This window comes from Haemaphysalis longicornis, unplaced genomic scaffold (assembly GCF_048455015.1).
Source record: "Haemaphysalis longicornis isolate Haplotype H1 unplaced genomic scaffold, Haemaphysalis longicornis Haplotype H1 scaffold_3, whole genome shotgun sequence".
Lineage (NCBI taxonomy): Eukaryota > Metazoa > Arthropoda > Arachnida > Ixodida > Ixodidae > Haemaphysalis > Haemaphysalis longicornis.
In genome coordinates this window covers 182,072,073-182,087,605 of record NW_027526335.1, presented here as the reverse complement: position 1 = coordinate 182,087,605, position 15,533 = coordinate 182,072,073, and the positions used below count along the sequence as shown (strand labels likewise).

General features: G+C 47.7%; 1 protein-coding gene across 6 annotated transcripts in view; it reads right to left on the bottom strand.

Annotated features, from left to right (window-relative positions):
* Nucleotides 1-590: 590 nt before the first annotated feature.
* The window catches only part of LOC144175853 (calcium-activated chloride channel regulator 3A-1-like), a 69,035-nt gene continuing 54,092 nt past the window's right edge, over nucleotides 591-15,533 (bottom strand). For all 6 annotated transcript variants that reach the window (XM_077704875.1, XM_077704870.1, XM_077704874.1 and 3 more), the window contains exons 12-14: nucleotides 13,443-13,598; nucleotides 6,806-7,126; nucleotides 591-1,653 (exon numbers count right to left, since the gene is read on the bottom strand). In XM_077704875.1, coding sequence (XP_077561001.1) covers nucleotides 1,109-1,653; nucleotides 6,806-7,126; nucleotides 13,443-13,598 — 1,022 coding nt within the window. In that variant the 3' untranslated portion in view covers nucleotides 591-1,108. The remainder of the gene's footprint in view (nucleotides 1,654-6,805; nucleotides 7,127-13,442; nucleotides 13,599-15,533) is intronic.

Genomic DNA, 15,533 nt, shown 5'->3' with positions numbered 1-15,533 from the left:
GATGTCCAGCGCCAAGATAGTTCCTGGCGATTGCTTCCTGCCTTGTTTCATGACCTCCGTCTTATAACAAATCACCATTAAGCGCCGTAAGGAGCCAGAAAAGAGACAGGCGCTACTTGAAGACGGGTTTTATGATCACGAGGACATAGAGGAAACATATAAAACAAATTAACACGAACAAATATTCACCACGTCACTGCGCAGTATACAAGCACGCGCACGTTTCATATCGCATGTGTAACGTATTTAATCAAATACTTCAAGCTGTATCTTTTTCCGTAACGCCGAAATTGTGACCCCACGCGTGGTCTTCGGTGAAAAACTTTCAATTGCAGCTGCTGGCTCGGACGACCATACGTTTTCCTGTACCACCTCGGTACCACGACATCCCACCTTATAAGAAGCTTCGGCGGCGAACTTTCCCCTCCCTCATTTCAAGCTAGACAAGAATTAAGAAACAGTGCTTCGCAAAATCTAGACAGATTCCTTTCCCGTCTACCTACAGAACTCGAGCCTATAAGGTTTATCTTCCCCAGTTCTCCCCAAGAGACCAATTTTCCCCTTCACCTCGTTCTCTACATAATATGGTATGGTAGGGCATCGACACCCCAAATGTATTCCTCTCCCAACGTCTTTTCAAGAGCAGTGGGTGAGCCAGCTGGCTAGCTCCCACCTCGGGGATCAGCTACAGCTGGTCTTCTGGTGCAGCCAGCTGCACGTCCCAGAACATCCTGGACTGAGGAAGTGCCCCGCACGAGTGCACAGCTACGCCATCTTCTGTCTTGCTCCAAACAAAGGCTCCTTCCTCGTCCTCCAGCTTGCGCGAACATATGACAGTTCAGCTTGATCATAATGATCTTGAACACTTCGAAGTTTTCAGGGTATGAACATACAAAAATAAAGAACCAGCAACACAGAGAAACATGTTGATGTCTAAGGGCGTCAGTTATGAGCACCAACTCACACAAGCGTCTATGGTGATCATGAACTGGCCCCAGGTCGTGACTTGCGATGACATTTGCTGTGGATGTTTACAGGTGCTCTTCGGCAGTCGTTCATAGGCATAGCTCAGGGGGGATGATACCAATCATAGAGAAACTTTGTTGCGCTACGCCCTCGTCGATATCACCGTCGCAGTGATTCGGCTGTTGTGAATCATGGCAACCGGTCGACTCGCGACGGGGAGATCACCATTGTTGCTCAGTGGCGTCGGTCTCTTCTCGTAACCCGTTCGGGAAGTCTTGCAACGCTGTTTCCTCCGTTTGATGACGCAAACGGCCGCTGCAATGATTGCCGCCACGACTGCCAAAACGGTTGCAATGATTGCAAAGAGTAGCCACCACGGCCAGTCACCCGACACGGCCCGAAATAGAGGAGGCCTTTCAAACGTGACCCTGACGACGTTGGACGCCACTGACTGGAGCCCGTTCTGGTTCCAGACTTTAGCCGCTATGTAGAAGTCTGGCCGCGACTCGTTCTGCGCCGCAGACCACAGCTCGTCGGGCAGACAAAGTGTCACTGTCTGCTTGGAACCGACTGCTGCTGCAGAGATAATCCCGTGCTCTGTAGCGTTGGCGCTAATGTCCACTGCAGAATTGAAATCGTCGACCAGGTCTGCCAGGCGCGTGGTTGCCCTCAGCACGACCCGAGATGCTGCGTTCAAAGAGGAAGGAGCAACGTTACTCGATAAAACACGCTGTCAAGAATTTCATTTGGCACAAGTGCTGTACGAAGGGAATGAAAAAAACTACAAAAGGTATTGCCCCCTTTGTGGATATCGTACCCTTTGTGAGTGTACAAAAGAACCTCCCTAGGGTGAGAACCGTACTAGGGGTGTGCATAAGGACGTTTGACAAAGCTGTGTACTATAAAAATATAAATGAAGAACAAAATTTCTCTGACTGCAATAAACGATGCGAATAGTCTAGCCTTTCACGGATCATAATTGGCAAACAATGTTCACTGCACCCTCAACTTCTGCTCAAGGAGTAGAGTTGCCGCCCCCTCCACCCAGTGACCTACTCCTCTGCCGACACACCCGACCATGTTTTCACAAGCGCAAATCAGGCGTATATTAACAGAGAGAACTACGCACGCCCACACAGCTTTGACGAGCATCCTTTTGTTCTTCCGGTAGTTTCCAAAACATAGGCTTACAAATGCAGAGACACGTGTCTTTCCAAATTCGCCCTGCCGAATTATATATCCTAAACCAATAAAGAGAAAAACAGCACGCGAGCTACCCCTATTTTCTAGGTAACCTACACAAATTCCGAAACCAGTTACAGCCCTCAAACATCAGGATCTGTCGACGGTAGGAGGGGCTTGTCTGGCACCAGTATTGCCTACGTGTGATAGGTGCTTCACTTTGTGCAATCATGAAGCTGGCCCCCTTAAGCGTCGCGCAGTCATATTTTCTCGCGAGGTTCGCGACGTGCACCTGGGTTACTATCTGAAGGGTGGGCGCGCCTGGAAGAACGACAGGTGGAGATAAGAAGGCTGGCTTATCTTGGTAAATGTCGACAGAAAAAATTCTCAGAGAAATTGATTGATTGATTGTGGGGTTTAACGCGCCGACGCAACGCAGGCGATGAGGCGCGCCCTAGTGGAGGGCTCCGGATTAATTTTGACCACCTGGGCATCTTTATCGTGCACCGAAATCTCGTACACACGGGCGTTTTTGCTTTTCGCCTCCATCAGAAAAGCGGCCGCCGCGGCCGGGAATCGAACCCGCGACCTATTCTCAGAGAAATTAACTTCACTCACGTGCCTTAGAGGTGAAAGCATTATGGTTTCCCCTGGCTATACCTGTCAGGCTGATTTACTGATACATCGTTAAGTTGAACGTTATGTAATACCAACTAGCTCGAACGCAAGCCCTTCTTCAAGTGATACATCGTGTTTGCGTCTTTTTCTTCGGTTTCGTTTCTTCGTCTTTTAACGCGAGTTACTTCGACGGGAAAACTAGCCACGCTTAACGTCACAGCGACACTTCACCAATAGGAGCACTCCAGCAATCCGTCTGTAGAGTCAACGCCGCCTGTATAATCCTCGTCTAACGCGTGAGCGCAAAATGGCCACCTGTTGCTCTCTCCTACCCTTTCCCGCTCCGTAGGCTTCCTACGTGCTTTCATGTCCGCCAGCCAGCGCCGCTTCTCGGAAACTATGCAAAATCATCATCATAATCATCATCATCATCACCAGCCTATCTACGCCCACTGCAGGGCAAAGGCCTCTCCCATTATTCTCCAATTACCTCGGTCCTGTGCCAACTGTGACCAATTTATCCCCGCAAACTTCTTGATCTCATCTGCCCATCTAACTTTCTGCCGCCCCCTGCAACGCTTGCCTTCTCTAGGGATCCACTCTGTTACCCTTAATGACCAGCGGTTATCTTGCCTTCGCATTACATGCCCTGCCCACGTCCATTTCTTCTTCTTAATTTCTACTAATATGTCCTTAACACCAGTTTGCTCTCTGACCCACTCTGCTCTCTTCTTGTCCCTTAATGTTACACCTATCATTTTCCGCTCCATTGCCCGCTGAGTCGTTCTCAATTTAAGTTGAACTCTCTTAGTGAGCCTCCAAGTTTCTGCCCCGTAGGTGAGTACCGGTAAGATGCAGCTGTCATACACTTTCTTCTTCAGCGACAATGGTAGGCTGCTATTCATTATCTGAGAATGTCTGCCATATGCACCCCACCCCATTCTGATCCTTCTAATTATCTCTGCCTCATGGTTGGGATCTGGGGTCACAACTTGGCCTAAGTAGATATATTCGCTTATCACTTCCACTGCCTCGCCACCTATCTCAAACTGCTGTGCTGTCCCGAGGTTATTGATCATTACTTTAGTTTTCTGCATATTAATTTTCAGGCCCACGGTTCTACTCTGTTCGCCCAGTGCGGAAAGCATGCTTTGCAATTCGTCCCCCGAGTTACTTAGCAAGGCAACGTCATCAGCAAATCTGAGGTTACTGAGGTATTCTCCATTAACCCTTACTCCCACCTGTTCCCAATCCAACGTTCTGAATACTTCTTCTAAGCATGCTGTGAATAACATTGGAGAGATTGTGTCTCCTTGTCTGACACCCTTCCTTATAGGTATTTTACTGCTCTCCCTATGGAGGATGATGGTAGCTGTAGACCCACTGTAGATATCCTCTAGTATTCTTACATAGTCTCATGCAAAATAGTTGACAGTTTCTCTAGCGTTTCCCAGGCGGCGCTCCGACGCCTTTGTGGCGAGCTTACCGACACACGCTGTAGATGTGGGTGCAGTGTTGGCGACTCGCGAGCAGTGACGTAAGGTGGGACGTCCCCCGGCGCGCGCCACATACCGGATGAATGCCTGAACTAAGCGTCCCTACCGTACCCATTAAAAAGCGGGCGACGCGTTAGGCAATGCTTATACAGGCGGCGTTGGTAGAGTGCACCTGCTCTACTCAAGTGCTGTCACGCGGACCTGCCACGTGATATGACGTCACCGCCACGCGCTTTAGGCTAATTGTGGACTCCGCGATCGAACCGGCTAGGCGGCGCGCCATTGCTCGGGTTAACTCTTCTTCTGCGGCTGCCGACGATGCTGTGGAAACGCGGTGGTAGCGCACCCGGCTCCTGCTTTCAATTGTCGGATTCAATAGAATGACTGTTCGATTCCCAATTGAATTTAAATGTTTTTTGTGTACTTTTACGCCGGCGCTCATTTTTAAAGCGATAGCTTTCTCAGTGGAACCGATAGCGTCCAGTCAAAAAACTAGTGCGTTTCCCATTAGAACGGTTGGTCGAACAAAAATTACGCCCACCTCCCCTCGCGGGAACCCTGGTGTGATGCGGCGCTGAGAGGGGTTCAAGCGCAAGCGGAGAGCAACCGCCGACCGAAAGGCCGCCGGAGAGCGGCACACCGGTTATATGCGTAGCGCGCCCGAAGGAGAGGAGATCGCGGAGAGAGGAGTACTGCACATGCGCAGCACCGCGCGCAGCGCCGCCCACCGGCGGAGTGAGAGCGCGCTGGGACGCACACCCGCAGATGTTGAGTGTTCGCTCTCACCTGGGCACGCGCCGGCGCCAGTGCGTCTGCCGCGGCTATGACGCAACACAATCCACTTTAATCCAGTCCAATCCAAATCCAATCCAAGCCAAGCCAAGCCAAGCCGATCCAATCCAATCCAATGCCCCTCGCGAGAGAGTGTTCGCTATCGGAGAGGAGAGGGGTGAGCGGAGGAGAGTGCGGACGCCGACGACGACGACGGACGCACGCAGGAAGGACAGGGCCGCCGACAAGAGATGCTCTTAGCGTCGCATCTAAAAAGCTCTGAACACGCGGCGCGTGCGTGAAACCGGGCTTCCATTATGTCAAAGCGGTGACTTGAAAATCAAGAAAAATGAACGCTTCTAGAAGACAGTACCCGCCTCGATCATGAAGAAGTATCATAGTATACCTTTATCTCATAAGCCACATATCGGGGTACAGTGCACGGAAAATCGACGCATGGGTTCGTTCTTTGTTTGCGATTTGGGTCTGAAAATTTGATGATCGATTGGACGTACTTTCAGCGAAGGTTGAACAAACGTCTGGCGAAGGATTTGACGCACTTTTTACGAGGTTTGATCAGAGAAAGCTCACACTCCTCTCTCAACTTTCTTTAGGAAGGAATGGTAAAGTTTTTGTACGAAACATCAACTATATACAATGCCGGTTTCTCGCTCATAACGCTTTCGCCTTAAAAAGCTCCCTCTGCACATGCGGTATGTTTTTTTCTGTTCTTCTGTCTTGAACTCAGGATGCCTCTCACAACATCTTACTGCTCACAAGTCAATGAAATGTTTGTCTTTCTTCCTATCTCTCTGGTCTGTGTCCACATCACATTATTTTCCTGGCTTGCCTTATCAGTTGCTCATACAAAAACGACGTTCGGCTGTTCCTCATTTCTAAATGATTGCTTGGAGAGTGGGGCACCTCTTATCTGGGCAGTGCGTCAAAGAAGATCGTTGCACGAATTAAAACTGAACAGTTGTGACTCCATTCCGCCGGGTATTCGACTGCGTCCGGACGACTGCATTTGAAAGTTGTTCTTGCTGTGACTCGGGAAATCCGCGCGAGTTCTCACCTAGTTGTTTGATGGAAGTGAGGGGCAATATTAAGAACTAATTTTAATCTCGCAAGCTTACTGTGGGGACTAACAGATGAAAGGGAAAAGCGTTCTCATAGTATCCTTGCAGACGTGGAATACTAGTTGTCTGAGCATGCAAATATAACACCACAATTTTGTAGGACTTCGGTTGCTTGGACAAAGTACTATTTATGCGTATACGAGATAGCGGCTGCATATTTATAGTTTGGGGAAACGGGTGTTGCGTAGGCTCGCAATTTCAGTTTTGAGGCTACTAATTTTAGATCACATTGCAGAAAGCCGAGTGATATCCGTGATGCAGAAACAATGGGGCAATGTGCACAGATCACGAGCGATTTCTTGTTAGGTGCCCACGTACGTATTCATTCGTTTGAGTAGCTTGCAATACTAAATCGCGTAAGGAGTGCTATGACCTAGAGCGCCCGTGGAGGAAGTGCTGTCCTGAAGGATAATGGAGGACATATGAAGTTTCTCGCCTAAAATTTGTCTTTAAAACTCTGCTGGAAGGTTACATAACGTTCTCTGTCATATTTCTTTTCATATGTAGAGTAGTCATCTGCAATGAAGGGTTTGGTTATTAACCGAACATGGGAGATCAGATACAAAATAGTTTGATGCAAAGAACGCACTTGTATTCATGGGATCGCTTGATCTTACAAGGGCGTCAACTCACCATTTCCTGAATTCAGGTGGGCTCCCGGGCAGGTCCAGGATAGAATGATAATGCGTGTGGAGTTGTCCACGATGGAGGCGTCCTCCACGGTCAAGTCATTAATGGAGCCCGGTGGAATGCTTGCTTCGTCGATATTCCTGCTCACCCGGAAAGAGCCTCCCTCGGCGTAGCGTACAAACGCAGGCGCGTCATCGGAGGACACGAGCCACGGCTCAGCCACTGCTATGTCTTCGTCAACGTACACGAACCGGTTCAGCGGAATGCCTTCAACAGTTCCCATTACTGACGTCACTGCGCCCTTTTTGCCACCTTGAATGGCACCTGAAAAGACATGTCAGAAATTACAATTGATTTACTGGCGGCTTTCAGTGTGACATGTAAACAATCGAAACCCGCAGTTGCATCAGCAGCATTGTGACAAAAGCCCGCTTGCGGGTCTTTCTACCCACTTATGGCACAAACGGTATACCGAGTTCTCGGTTAGACGGTATGCAACCATCGCTCCTCTTTTCCCGCGGAACCATAATATTACAATAGCAATCACCAGATTCCCCCATCAACTTACTAAGCGAAGTTCTTTATGTGTGCCAGTAATATTAGAATCCATACCCACACACATTTCCGATACTTGCAACTACGTGTTTTGGAAAGCAGTTGGGAAGTACAGTAAAACCTCGATATATCGAACAGCGCGGTGCCCGCGAAATAGTTCGATATAACCAGAATTCGATATATAAAATCACGTAAAAAAACGCGTCATAAACAACTGGTACAAATCAATAAATGAACCAATTGTGCAGTAAATACTCAGTTGGTGCTTCAAAGTATTTATTCTTTTGGCTTAAAGTACTGCAGCAGGGTAGCCTGGCGTATTATGCACGACTTCCTCAACGTAGTCCAAACGTTCCACAAGCGACAGGCCGGTGCCTTGTATAGCGCTGCAGTAGCGGTGCGGTAGGGCCAAAACCGCTGAAGCCTCGGTCGAAGTCGGGAGCGAGACACTATCAGCGCTTGCGGGTACAACCTCGGCAGCGTCTTCGTTTGTGCGCTCGGTAGTAACCTCCGCTAGGATCTCCGCATCCGTCAACTCCGCCGTCGTTCCGGTGCTGTCGTCACCGCCAACAAAGACATCAATACACATGCTTCGTGGCTCAGCAACAACAAAGCGCTCCAGCTGGCCCCAGGTTTCTTCAAGCTTGCATTCTTCTTTTGCACCGTCCAATTCTGCTTCGGTGCAACCGATGCGCAGCAGTCGGGAACGCCCATCGCGCCACCGCTATCCTCGAGGGTACTGCGGGATAGCTCGCCGCCTGTCAACAGAGCGCGAGCGGTCTGGGCAGTCTGGGGTGGCGGAGTTCGATATACTGTCCGTCCCAGTTCGAAATAAAAAATTAAAAATGCATGTGATTTTCCGCGTGATATAGAAAGTGTTCGATATAGGCAATAATTCGATATACCCGACTTCGATATATCGAGGTTTGAGTGTAGACATTTCATCTAAAAAATAGCACTCCCTGTGTTTATGTGGTGACTGTGGTTCCAGAGATTCCTCTGGGCATCTTATCAAGCTATTTTTGACCTTTTCTATCTCTGGAATTGTCGAACATCATGTTTTTCCTGGATGGCTCTCAAGCAGATAAACATATCGCTTTCCGCAACAGCGCACACGCCTGTGCATTTTTGTGCATTTTTTTGGGGTCAACATCAATGGTAGTTATCTGAAGACCATTCACGGCACTACTTCCTACACTGCTGCCTATATGGTTGCCATCCAAGAGGAGATTTGTTTTATCTATCGCGAGCTTTTTGAAGCATGGACGCGGTTTCTCGTCGCCAAGGCGGGTGTTCACCCCTGAATTGTTATATGCCCCGAGGAACATTTGAGAGAGAGAAAAGACTATATTTGACCCAAATGAGAAGGCTGCTCTTATGTCTTCTTTCTCACAAGGGCTCAACCGCCCCCATGGGAGTCAGCGGCCTCTCTTGCTATTCGGACCAGGGCATGTTGATCTTCAGCGGTAGGGCTGTGCAGCGCGGCCTTCCACTGCACATCGTTGTGTATGTTTAGTAAATATGTGCTGTGTTTCTTTGGGTTCGTAGCGATGTGCGGGCACTTCCACATCAGGTGTGAGAGGGTAGCCCACCCTGAACAAAATTTACATTTCGGTTCATATAACTCGGGATACATCTTATAATACAGTACTGGGTTTGGAAACAAATTTGTCGGCAATAGTCGTAGTGCTACAGCCTGTTTTCTATCGAGGGACTGGTGGGGACCGAGATATGCTCGTCTTCCCTCCCTACAGTAGTTGAGAATTTTCCGATACGTGAGAAGCCTGCCGCTGTTCCGAGGAGTGTCCGTGGATGCAACTGGGGAGTTCCTTTGGTTGGTGAGAGCGCAAACCAAATCATGTGCCTCCTCGTTGCCTTCCAAGGTAGCGTGTGCAAGGACCCACAGTAGCGTGACTGTGGGGACGTTCTCAATGTTAGAGGTCTGAGAATGGCAAGTCTCTTGGGCGATATACGTCCTCTAGTGAAGTTTCGAATGGCAGCGTGCGAGTCTGCGACTGCCACACCCGACGTTTGGATGCTGGAGATCGCTAGAGCGATAGCCGCTTCCTCCGATTCCACAGTGTGCGTAGTTACAATGGCACCAACCACATGCTGACTTCCTGGATGGTTGGTTGCAGCTATACACATGGCACTCTTCTCCCGAAATTTGGCTGCATCCATGTATTAGACATTGGGCTCCGCTCGAAGTATTTTGGACAAAGCGCGGATTCTGGCTCGCCTACGTCCTGTGTCTTGGGTGCGACACATGTTTCTAGGGAGAGGAGTGAATTTTATGTGCGATCTGAGAAAGTTGGAAGATGAACTTGCTCGGGGGTCTCCGCGTTCACCTCTACTTTAAGGTCACTCAGAACTTTAAGTCCAGCCCGTGTAGATGAGAGACGTACGAGTTGTGTCGTGCGTTGCGCCTCGATTATTTCTTCCAGTGTGTTGTAGATACCGAGTTCGAGTAGTTTGTGTGCCGCGGCAGAAATAGGAATGCCTAGAGCCAGTTTGTATATCTGGGGGATTAGTGCATTTGTTTTCTCCTTTTCAAGTCTTCGGAGTCGTAAGAACGGCGCGGCATATGCAATTCGGCTGATGATGAAAGCCTAAATGAGTCTTTTGATGCTGTTTTCAGACATCCCTTGATATCTATTGGAGATTCTCGATATCATGTGGCTAACTTGCATGCATGCTTCTCCAGTTGTTTGAGAGTTGCTGTTTGTATCCATTAGCTTGTATCTGAAGGCCCGCCTACGTTTGGTATGGCAGTCCCATCTTTGATTGTTATTGAAATGCTTTAGCGACCTTGCGGCTGGCGGCCGTTGGGATAGATGAAAAATAGTTCCAATTTTTGCGGTGGGCAGGAAAGACCTCTAGGCATGATTTAGCTCTCAACCACTTCTATCGCTTGTTGAAAGGGTATCTTGTATCATCCCATCGCTGCCTCCTGCTACCCAGAGTGTATGTCGTCTGCATAGAGACTATGACTGAGTCTGGGTATCTCATTTAGTTTCGGAGGCAGCCCCATGAAAGCCACATTGAATAAGAAAGGAGACAGCACTGATCCTTGAGGAGTGCCCTGTTCTCCCAATTGTATGGGGTTAGATCGAATATCACCTATCTTGAGGCTAGCTGTCGTCACCGTTAACGGTCTCTCACATAGTTGTAGGTGCACTTGACCACTCCGAGCAGCTCGAGATTCGGTAGTATGGCCGTGTGTTTGACTTTGTCAGATGGTTTAGTTAAGTCTGGTGTAGCACTGTGCTCTTCTGGGCTAAAATAAGCCCATGTTCTGCAATCCGGAGGGTTTCGGGACTCCGTCGGGCAGATGGTCGTGGCTGGCTTGAAAACAGGAACTCGTGTAGTCGCAAAATGAGGTCTAATAAAAAACGCGACTTTGTTCACCTTACACTTCCCTCATATTATGACCAGTGTGACAAATTATAGTGATATTTAGGCTAGTTTTCTTCCTTGGCGTCCAAATTTAGATGATTTAGATTCATCTGCATTTGCAGAACTAGGTACAAGGAAAACCAGACCAATACCAGGTCGAGGAACCGGAAGTACGTAATGTGCGACAGTCTAGCGTCCGGCACAATAAACTTTTTTACGCCCTTCTTGCCTAAAAAAACGGAGAGTATAAGTGGAATAAGACTGTTAGGAAGTCATTACGCCCTTTTTCTTAGGTTCAAACGCCCCAATCTGTAGCATTACATCCATTTTTGTGCGGCAAAAAGGCTATTGACAGACTGCAACAACCTCGTTTTTCTGAAGAGTGTTGCAAGGGTGTGGAATAGGTGTTCAGATGCAAAAGAAAAAAACAGCGAAGCTAGGGGTCGACCTAGCTTCTTCTGGTGTTGCCACGTTTTGCTAGGCATTGCTAAGTTTTATTTGATTTTGGGATGTTCTCGCTAGGCTAGGCTAAGTTCTAGGAGAGAGGCCAACGTTGGTCGGGTTTTACCAGGCTCTTCCAATATGTCTCCCTTCCCCCCACTGGCAGGAGATTCAAGGGGAAACAAGCTAGGTCGACCCCGAGCTCCACTGTTACTCCAGCCTTTCACCACTACTGCAAGCTACGCCAATGTTTTGCGTTTTAGTAGCCCAATAACACTATCACCTTTAAAATGATACAGTAAGGGTGCGCGTACGCATGTGCCCCTCCTGCTCACACCAAAGCAGGCGTGAAAGCCAGCTTCATTGTTATAATCCGCTATCTGCGGGGGTGCACCCTTTACAGGCGGCGCAGTTTCTTGGTTTTTTTGCTAAAGCCACCAAACCAACCTTAAACAGCTCGACTGGTAACACATTATGCCAATTCATATAGTTTTAAACAACGTGAGGCACAAAACATCTCCGCTCGTGAAAATGTTCAAGTCCACCCCTGTAAACAGGCAGAAATTACTGCCACTGATGGAGGTCTTTTACACCCTTTTCCTAGGTTTCCAACACCCTAATTGGTAGCTTTAAACTCATGTGGAAACGGTGTTAAAATAATGGACGCCCTTTTTGGTGGGTGTGTAAAGGGTGTGGAATAGGTGTTGGGTATATAACAAAATATCATGACTTATTGAACATAACAACATCCTCACGATTAAAAAGTTTTTGCAAATACGCATGCTGACTTGTATATTCTCACAGTAAATGCATAATTTGAAAAATTGCCGCGTAAATATATGATTTTTGAGACAACCCCACCGACTCTATAAGAGGACATTCCTTTGTTGACTGTAAAAGCAAGAAGAGCAGATGTATTTATACGGTAAGCATGCACTCGCTCTCCCCATGCATACCGTTAGTTTTCTTGCTCAATTCACTCGTGGTCCAAGTTCGTGCATGTTGATGTGTCTGAATGTCATGCTGCGCGCTCAGACGGTTCACATTGTCATGCGTAGCTCCGCTGTCCACATCATTATTTTAGGGTGTTCATAGGCACATCCTTTTTTTGTCCTTACACCCATTTTTACCAAAACACCTTTTAAAGGTGTGTGCCATGACACAAGCTTTGTACACCCTTCCTGAAAAAAGGCTGTAAAATTTTAGTTTGATAGCTATGTTTGCATTTAATGCGACTCATGCGGAGTTCATGAAAACTGTTTAAAAGCCCTCGAATGCCGATTTACTTATTTCGGCAGCAAATCGCACACCCTGATTTATTTTCTCCTGTCTCATTTTGCCCCCATTATTGTCTCATTTTGTCTTCATGTGCTGTCTCGTTCTGTTCCCCTATCGGGAAGGCAGGTAATCGTTACTTTTAGAAGACTGGTATGTTTCTTGCCCTGCACCATTTTGCTGTTCCCAGCATTTTTACATTTTGTTGCCACAATAACGAGAAGACAAATCATAGTCGCAGATTGCTAGTTTGCGCATGTTTTTAGAGATAAATATATTATAGCCTATTTGCCAATTCTCATTTTTTCACGCCTTCCCTGTATCTATACCGTCTGGTTACCCACTCACTCTCTTTTCCTACATTTTTGCAGCGATAACAAGGGTTATCTGACTCCTTCCACGTCTATTACAGATCGGTTTCATCCTTTCATAGGTTTCAGACTCCCTCGAAGCACATCGACGCTGACTCATCTGGTGCGACTCGGCACACCTCGTTACTAACAATGCATTATGGCATTTCGGGTGTTTGCCACGAACGTGCTTCCTTTGAGTCACAGGGAAATATTAGCCAATACGCCCGCCCGTTTTAGACAATCTGTTTTGTACAAGGAAGTCCTGCTAAACAAAACTCGAGGCCACGCCTTAAGAGTCGTTCGGTGCCATGCTCCCGTTTTTTTGCAAATTAACGGCTCGAAGGCTAGCTTGCAGTGTAGCAGTATTCACAGAAACGTGGAATGGACCCCAGAACAACTCTACAGGTGGTCATGTAACTCTTAATACCCCGTGTCTTCTCGTGCCTTAGTCTGCCTCGCATATTTTCTCTCGTTTTCATCGCCAACCCACACGCTCTTCTGTTGCTCATCATCCTCCTCATGCCCAAGGTATATGTCAAGGCCTTTCAGCATATAGCGGATTGCCTCATTTTCTGCTAAGTTACATTCATTTTTATCATCTCTCTTTTGGCGGCACATACCTGAACCCAGCTGCATTCTTCCTGCTGCCTTCCGTCCCTTGGCGATAACGGAATAACGGCCGCTGACCACGCGAGCCGTGACCGAGTAACGGCCGGTGCCCTCGAATTGCGTGAAGTAGGCGCTGTAGATTCCGTCGTTCGCAGTCACATCCGCCCCTATGGCAGAAAAGAAATTCGGTTTCGTCTATATCCTCAAAATGTTGCTGAACAGAGTGTCGAATGGTGCACACACTCAGAAGCCTCGTGAAAAAGCAAAAACAAAATGTCGAAAATTTCAAAACAGCCCGTGCTTGACGTGGCATGGCCTGCGATGGGATAGCAGACATGACCTGTGACGTGGCATATCCTGCCACTTTCGTCTGTGTCAATAACCTGCATTGCGCATTACAGAAAAACATTCCTTGTCATCATCATCAGCAGCAGCCGCATCAGCAGCCTACTCAGGTCCACTGCAGGACGAAGGCACCCTCCATTGTCCTCCAACCGCTCCTGTCCTGCGCTGCTTGAGGCCAAAGTTCACCACCTAATTTTTTTTATTTCATCGCTCCATCGGAATATGGCCTCCCCCTTATTGTAGACCCATCTCTTGGTATCCCCTCTGTTATCCTAATCGTCCACTTACTACATGGCCAGTACAACTATATTTGTTTTTCTTTATTCGAACTACGATGTCGTCTGCTCTACTTTGGTCTCTGATATAGGTAGCTCGTTACCTGTCGCTGAGTGTTACTCTTAATATTATTCGTTCCATGGCCCGTTGAGCCGACCTAAGTTTGTATTCCAGTTTTTTAGTAAGGCGCCACGTTTCAGCACCATCTGTCATAACCGGCGGTATGCACCGGGCGTAGATTTCTCTTTTCAGTGACAGAGGTGCTTACTTTTCATTATTTGGGAGTGTTTGCCGACTCCAACCCATACCTATTCTGCGCCTGAATTCTCTCTTGTGGTTGGGGTCAGCACCAACCATCTGTTTGAGGTAGTCGTATTTTTTTTCTTCTTCTAGCATTTCGTTTCCTAAGCTCAAGCGGACGTCTCGGCTTACTTATTCCTCAGTACTTTAGATTCATCCATATTTATTTTTAGCACCACGGCCGTGCTTAATAAATGTACTTCTTTAAACATTGCTTTCAGGTATTCTACAGTCTCACTCAACAATGCTATATATCGTCCGGAAACCTCAAATGGCTCAAGTGTTCTCCGTTTATCCTTAATCCTATGTTTTCCCAGTCAAGCTTTCTAAACACCTCCTCGAGACATGGTCTGAATTGTTTTGGCGAGATGGTATGTTCCTGTCTTACTCCCTTTCGGATCGGGAATGTATCGCTTTGTTTGGGGGGGGGGGGGGGGGGTTATACTGTCCGAGGATTACTTATATGTGTGTTCTACAAGACTTATGTAGGTTTCCTCTATACCCTGGTCTCTTAGTGCTTCCAGCACGGCTGCGGTGTGCATGCAATCAAACGCTTTCTCATAGTCTATAAATGCCATATAAATGGGTTTAATGCATTCTGCGGATTTTGCTACCATTTTATTGACAACATGGATGTGATTCATGGTTGAGTACGCCTTCCTAAACCCAGCCTAGTCGGTGGATTGATGGGAATCCGGGCTGTCACCTATGCGTCCAACTATAACTTTGGTAAGCAGCTTGTAAAAAACTGAGAGTAGGCTAATGGGTCTGTAATGCTTTCGGTCCTTGGGATCTTTCTTCTAAAGAATCAGAATAATGTTGAGTTTTTCCATGCTATGGGCACTTTTTGAGTCTTCAAGAATTCCGAAAATAGTACAGCAAGCTTCTCCAGTACAATATCTTCTCCGTCCTTCAAGAGATCCACGCTTATGCCGTCGTCACCAGCAGCTTTTACTAATTTCGTGCCTTTGAAAGCCTTTCCAACTTCCTGTCTAGTTACTAGTGGGACATCGCAAGTTGAGCTTGTACTCTCACTAGATTCCCCTGGTCTAACGTCGCAGGCATACAGCCTGGTGTAGCATCGTTCTGCCACCTTTATTATTTTGTCCAAGTGTTGCGTAATGTTACCTTGCTCGTCTCTAATTGCGAACATCCGGTCTTTGCCGTCCGCTAGCTTCTTC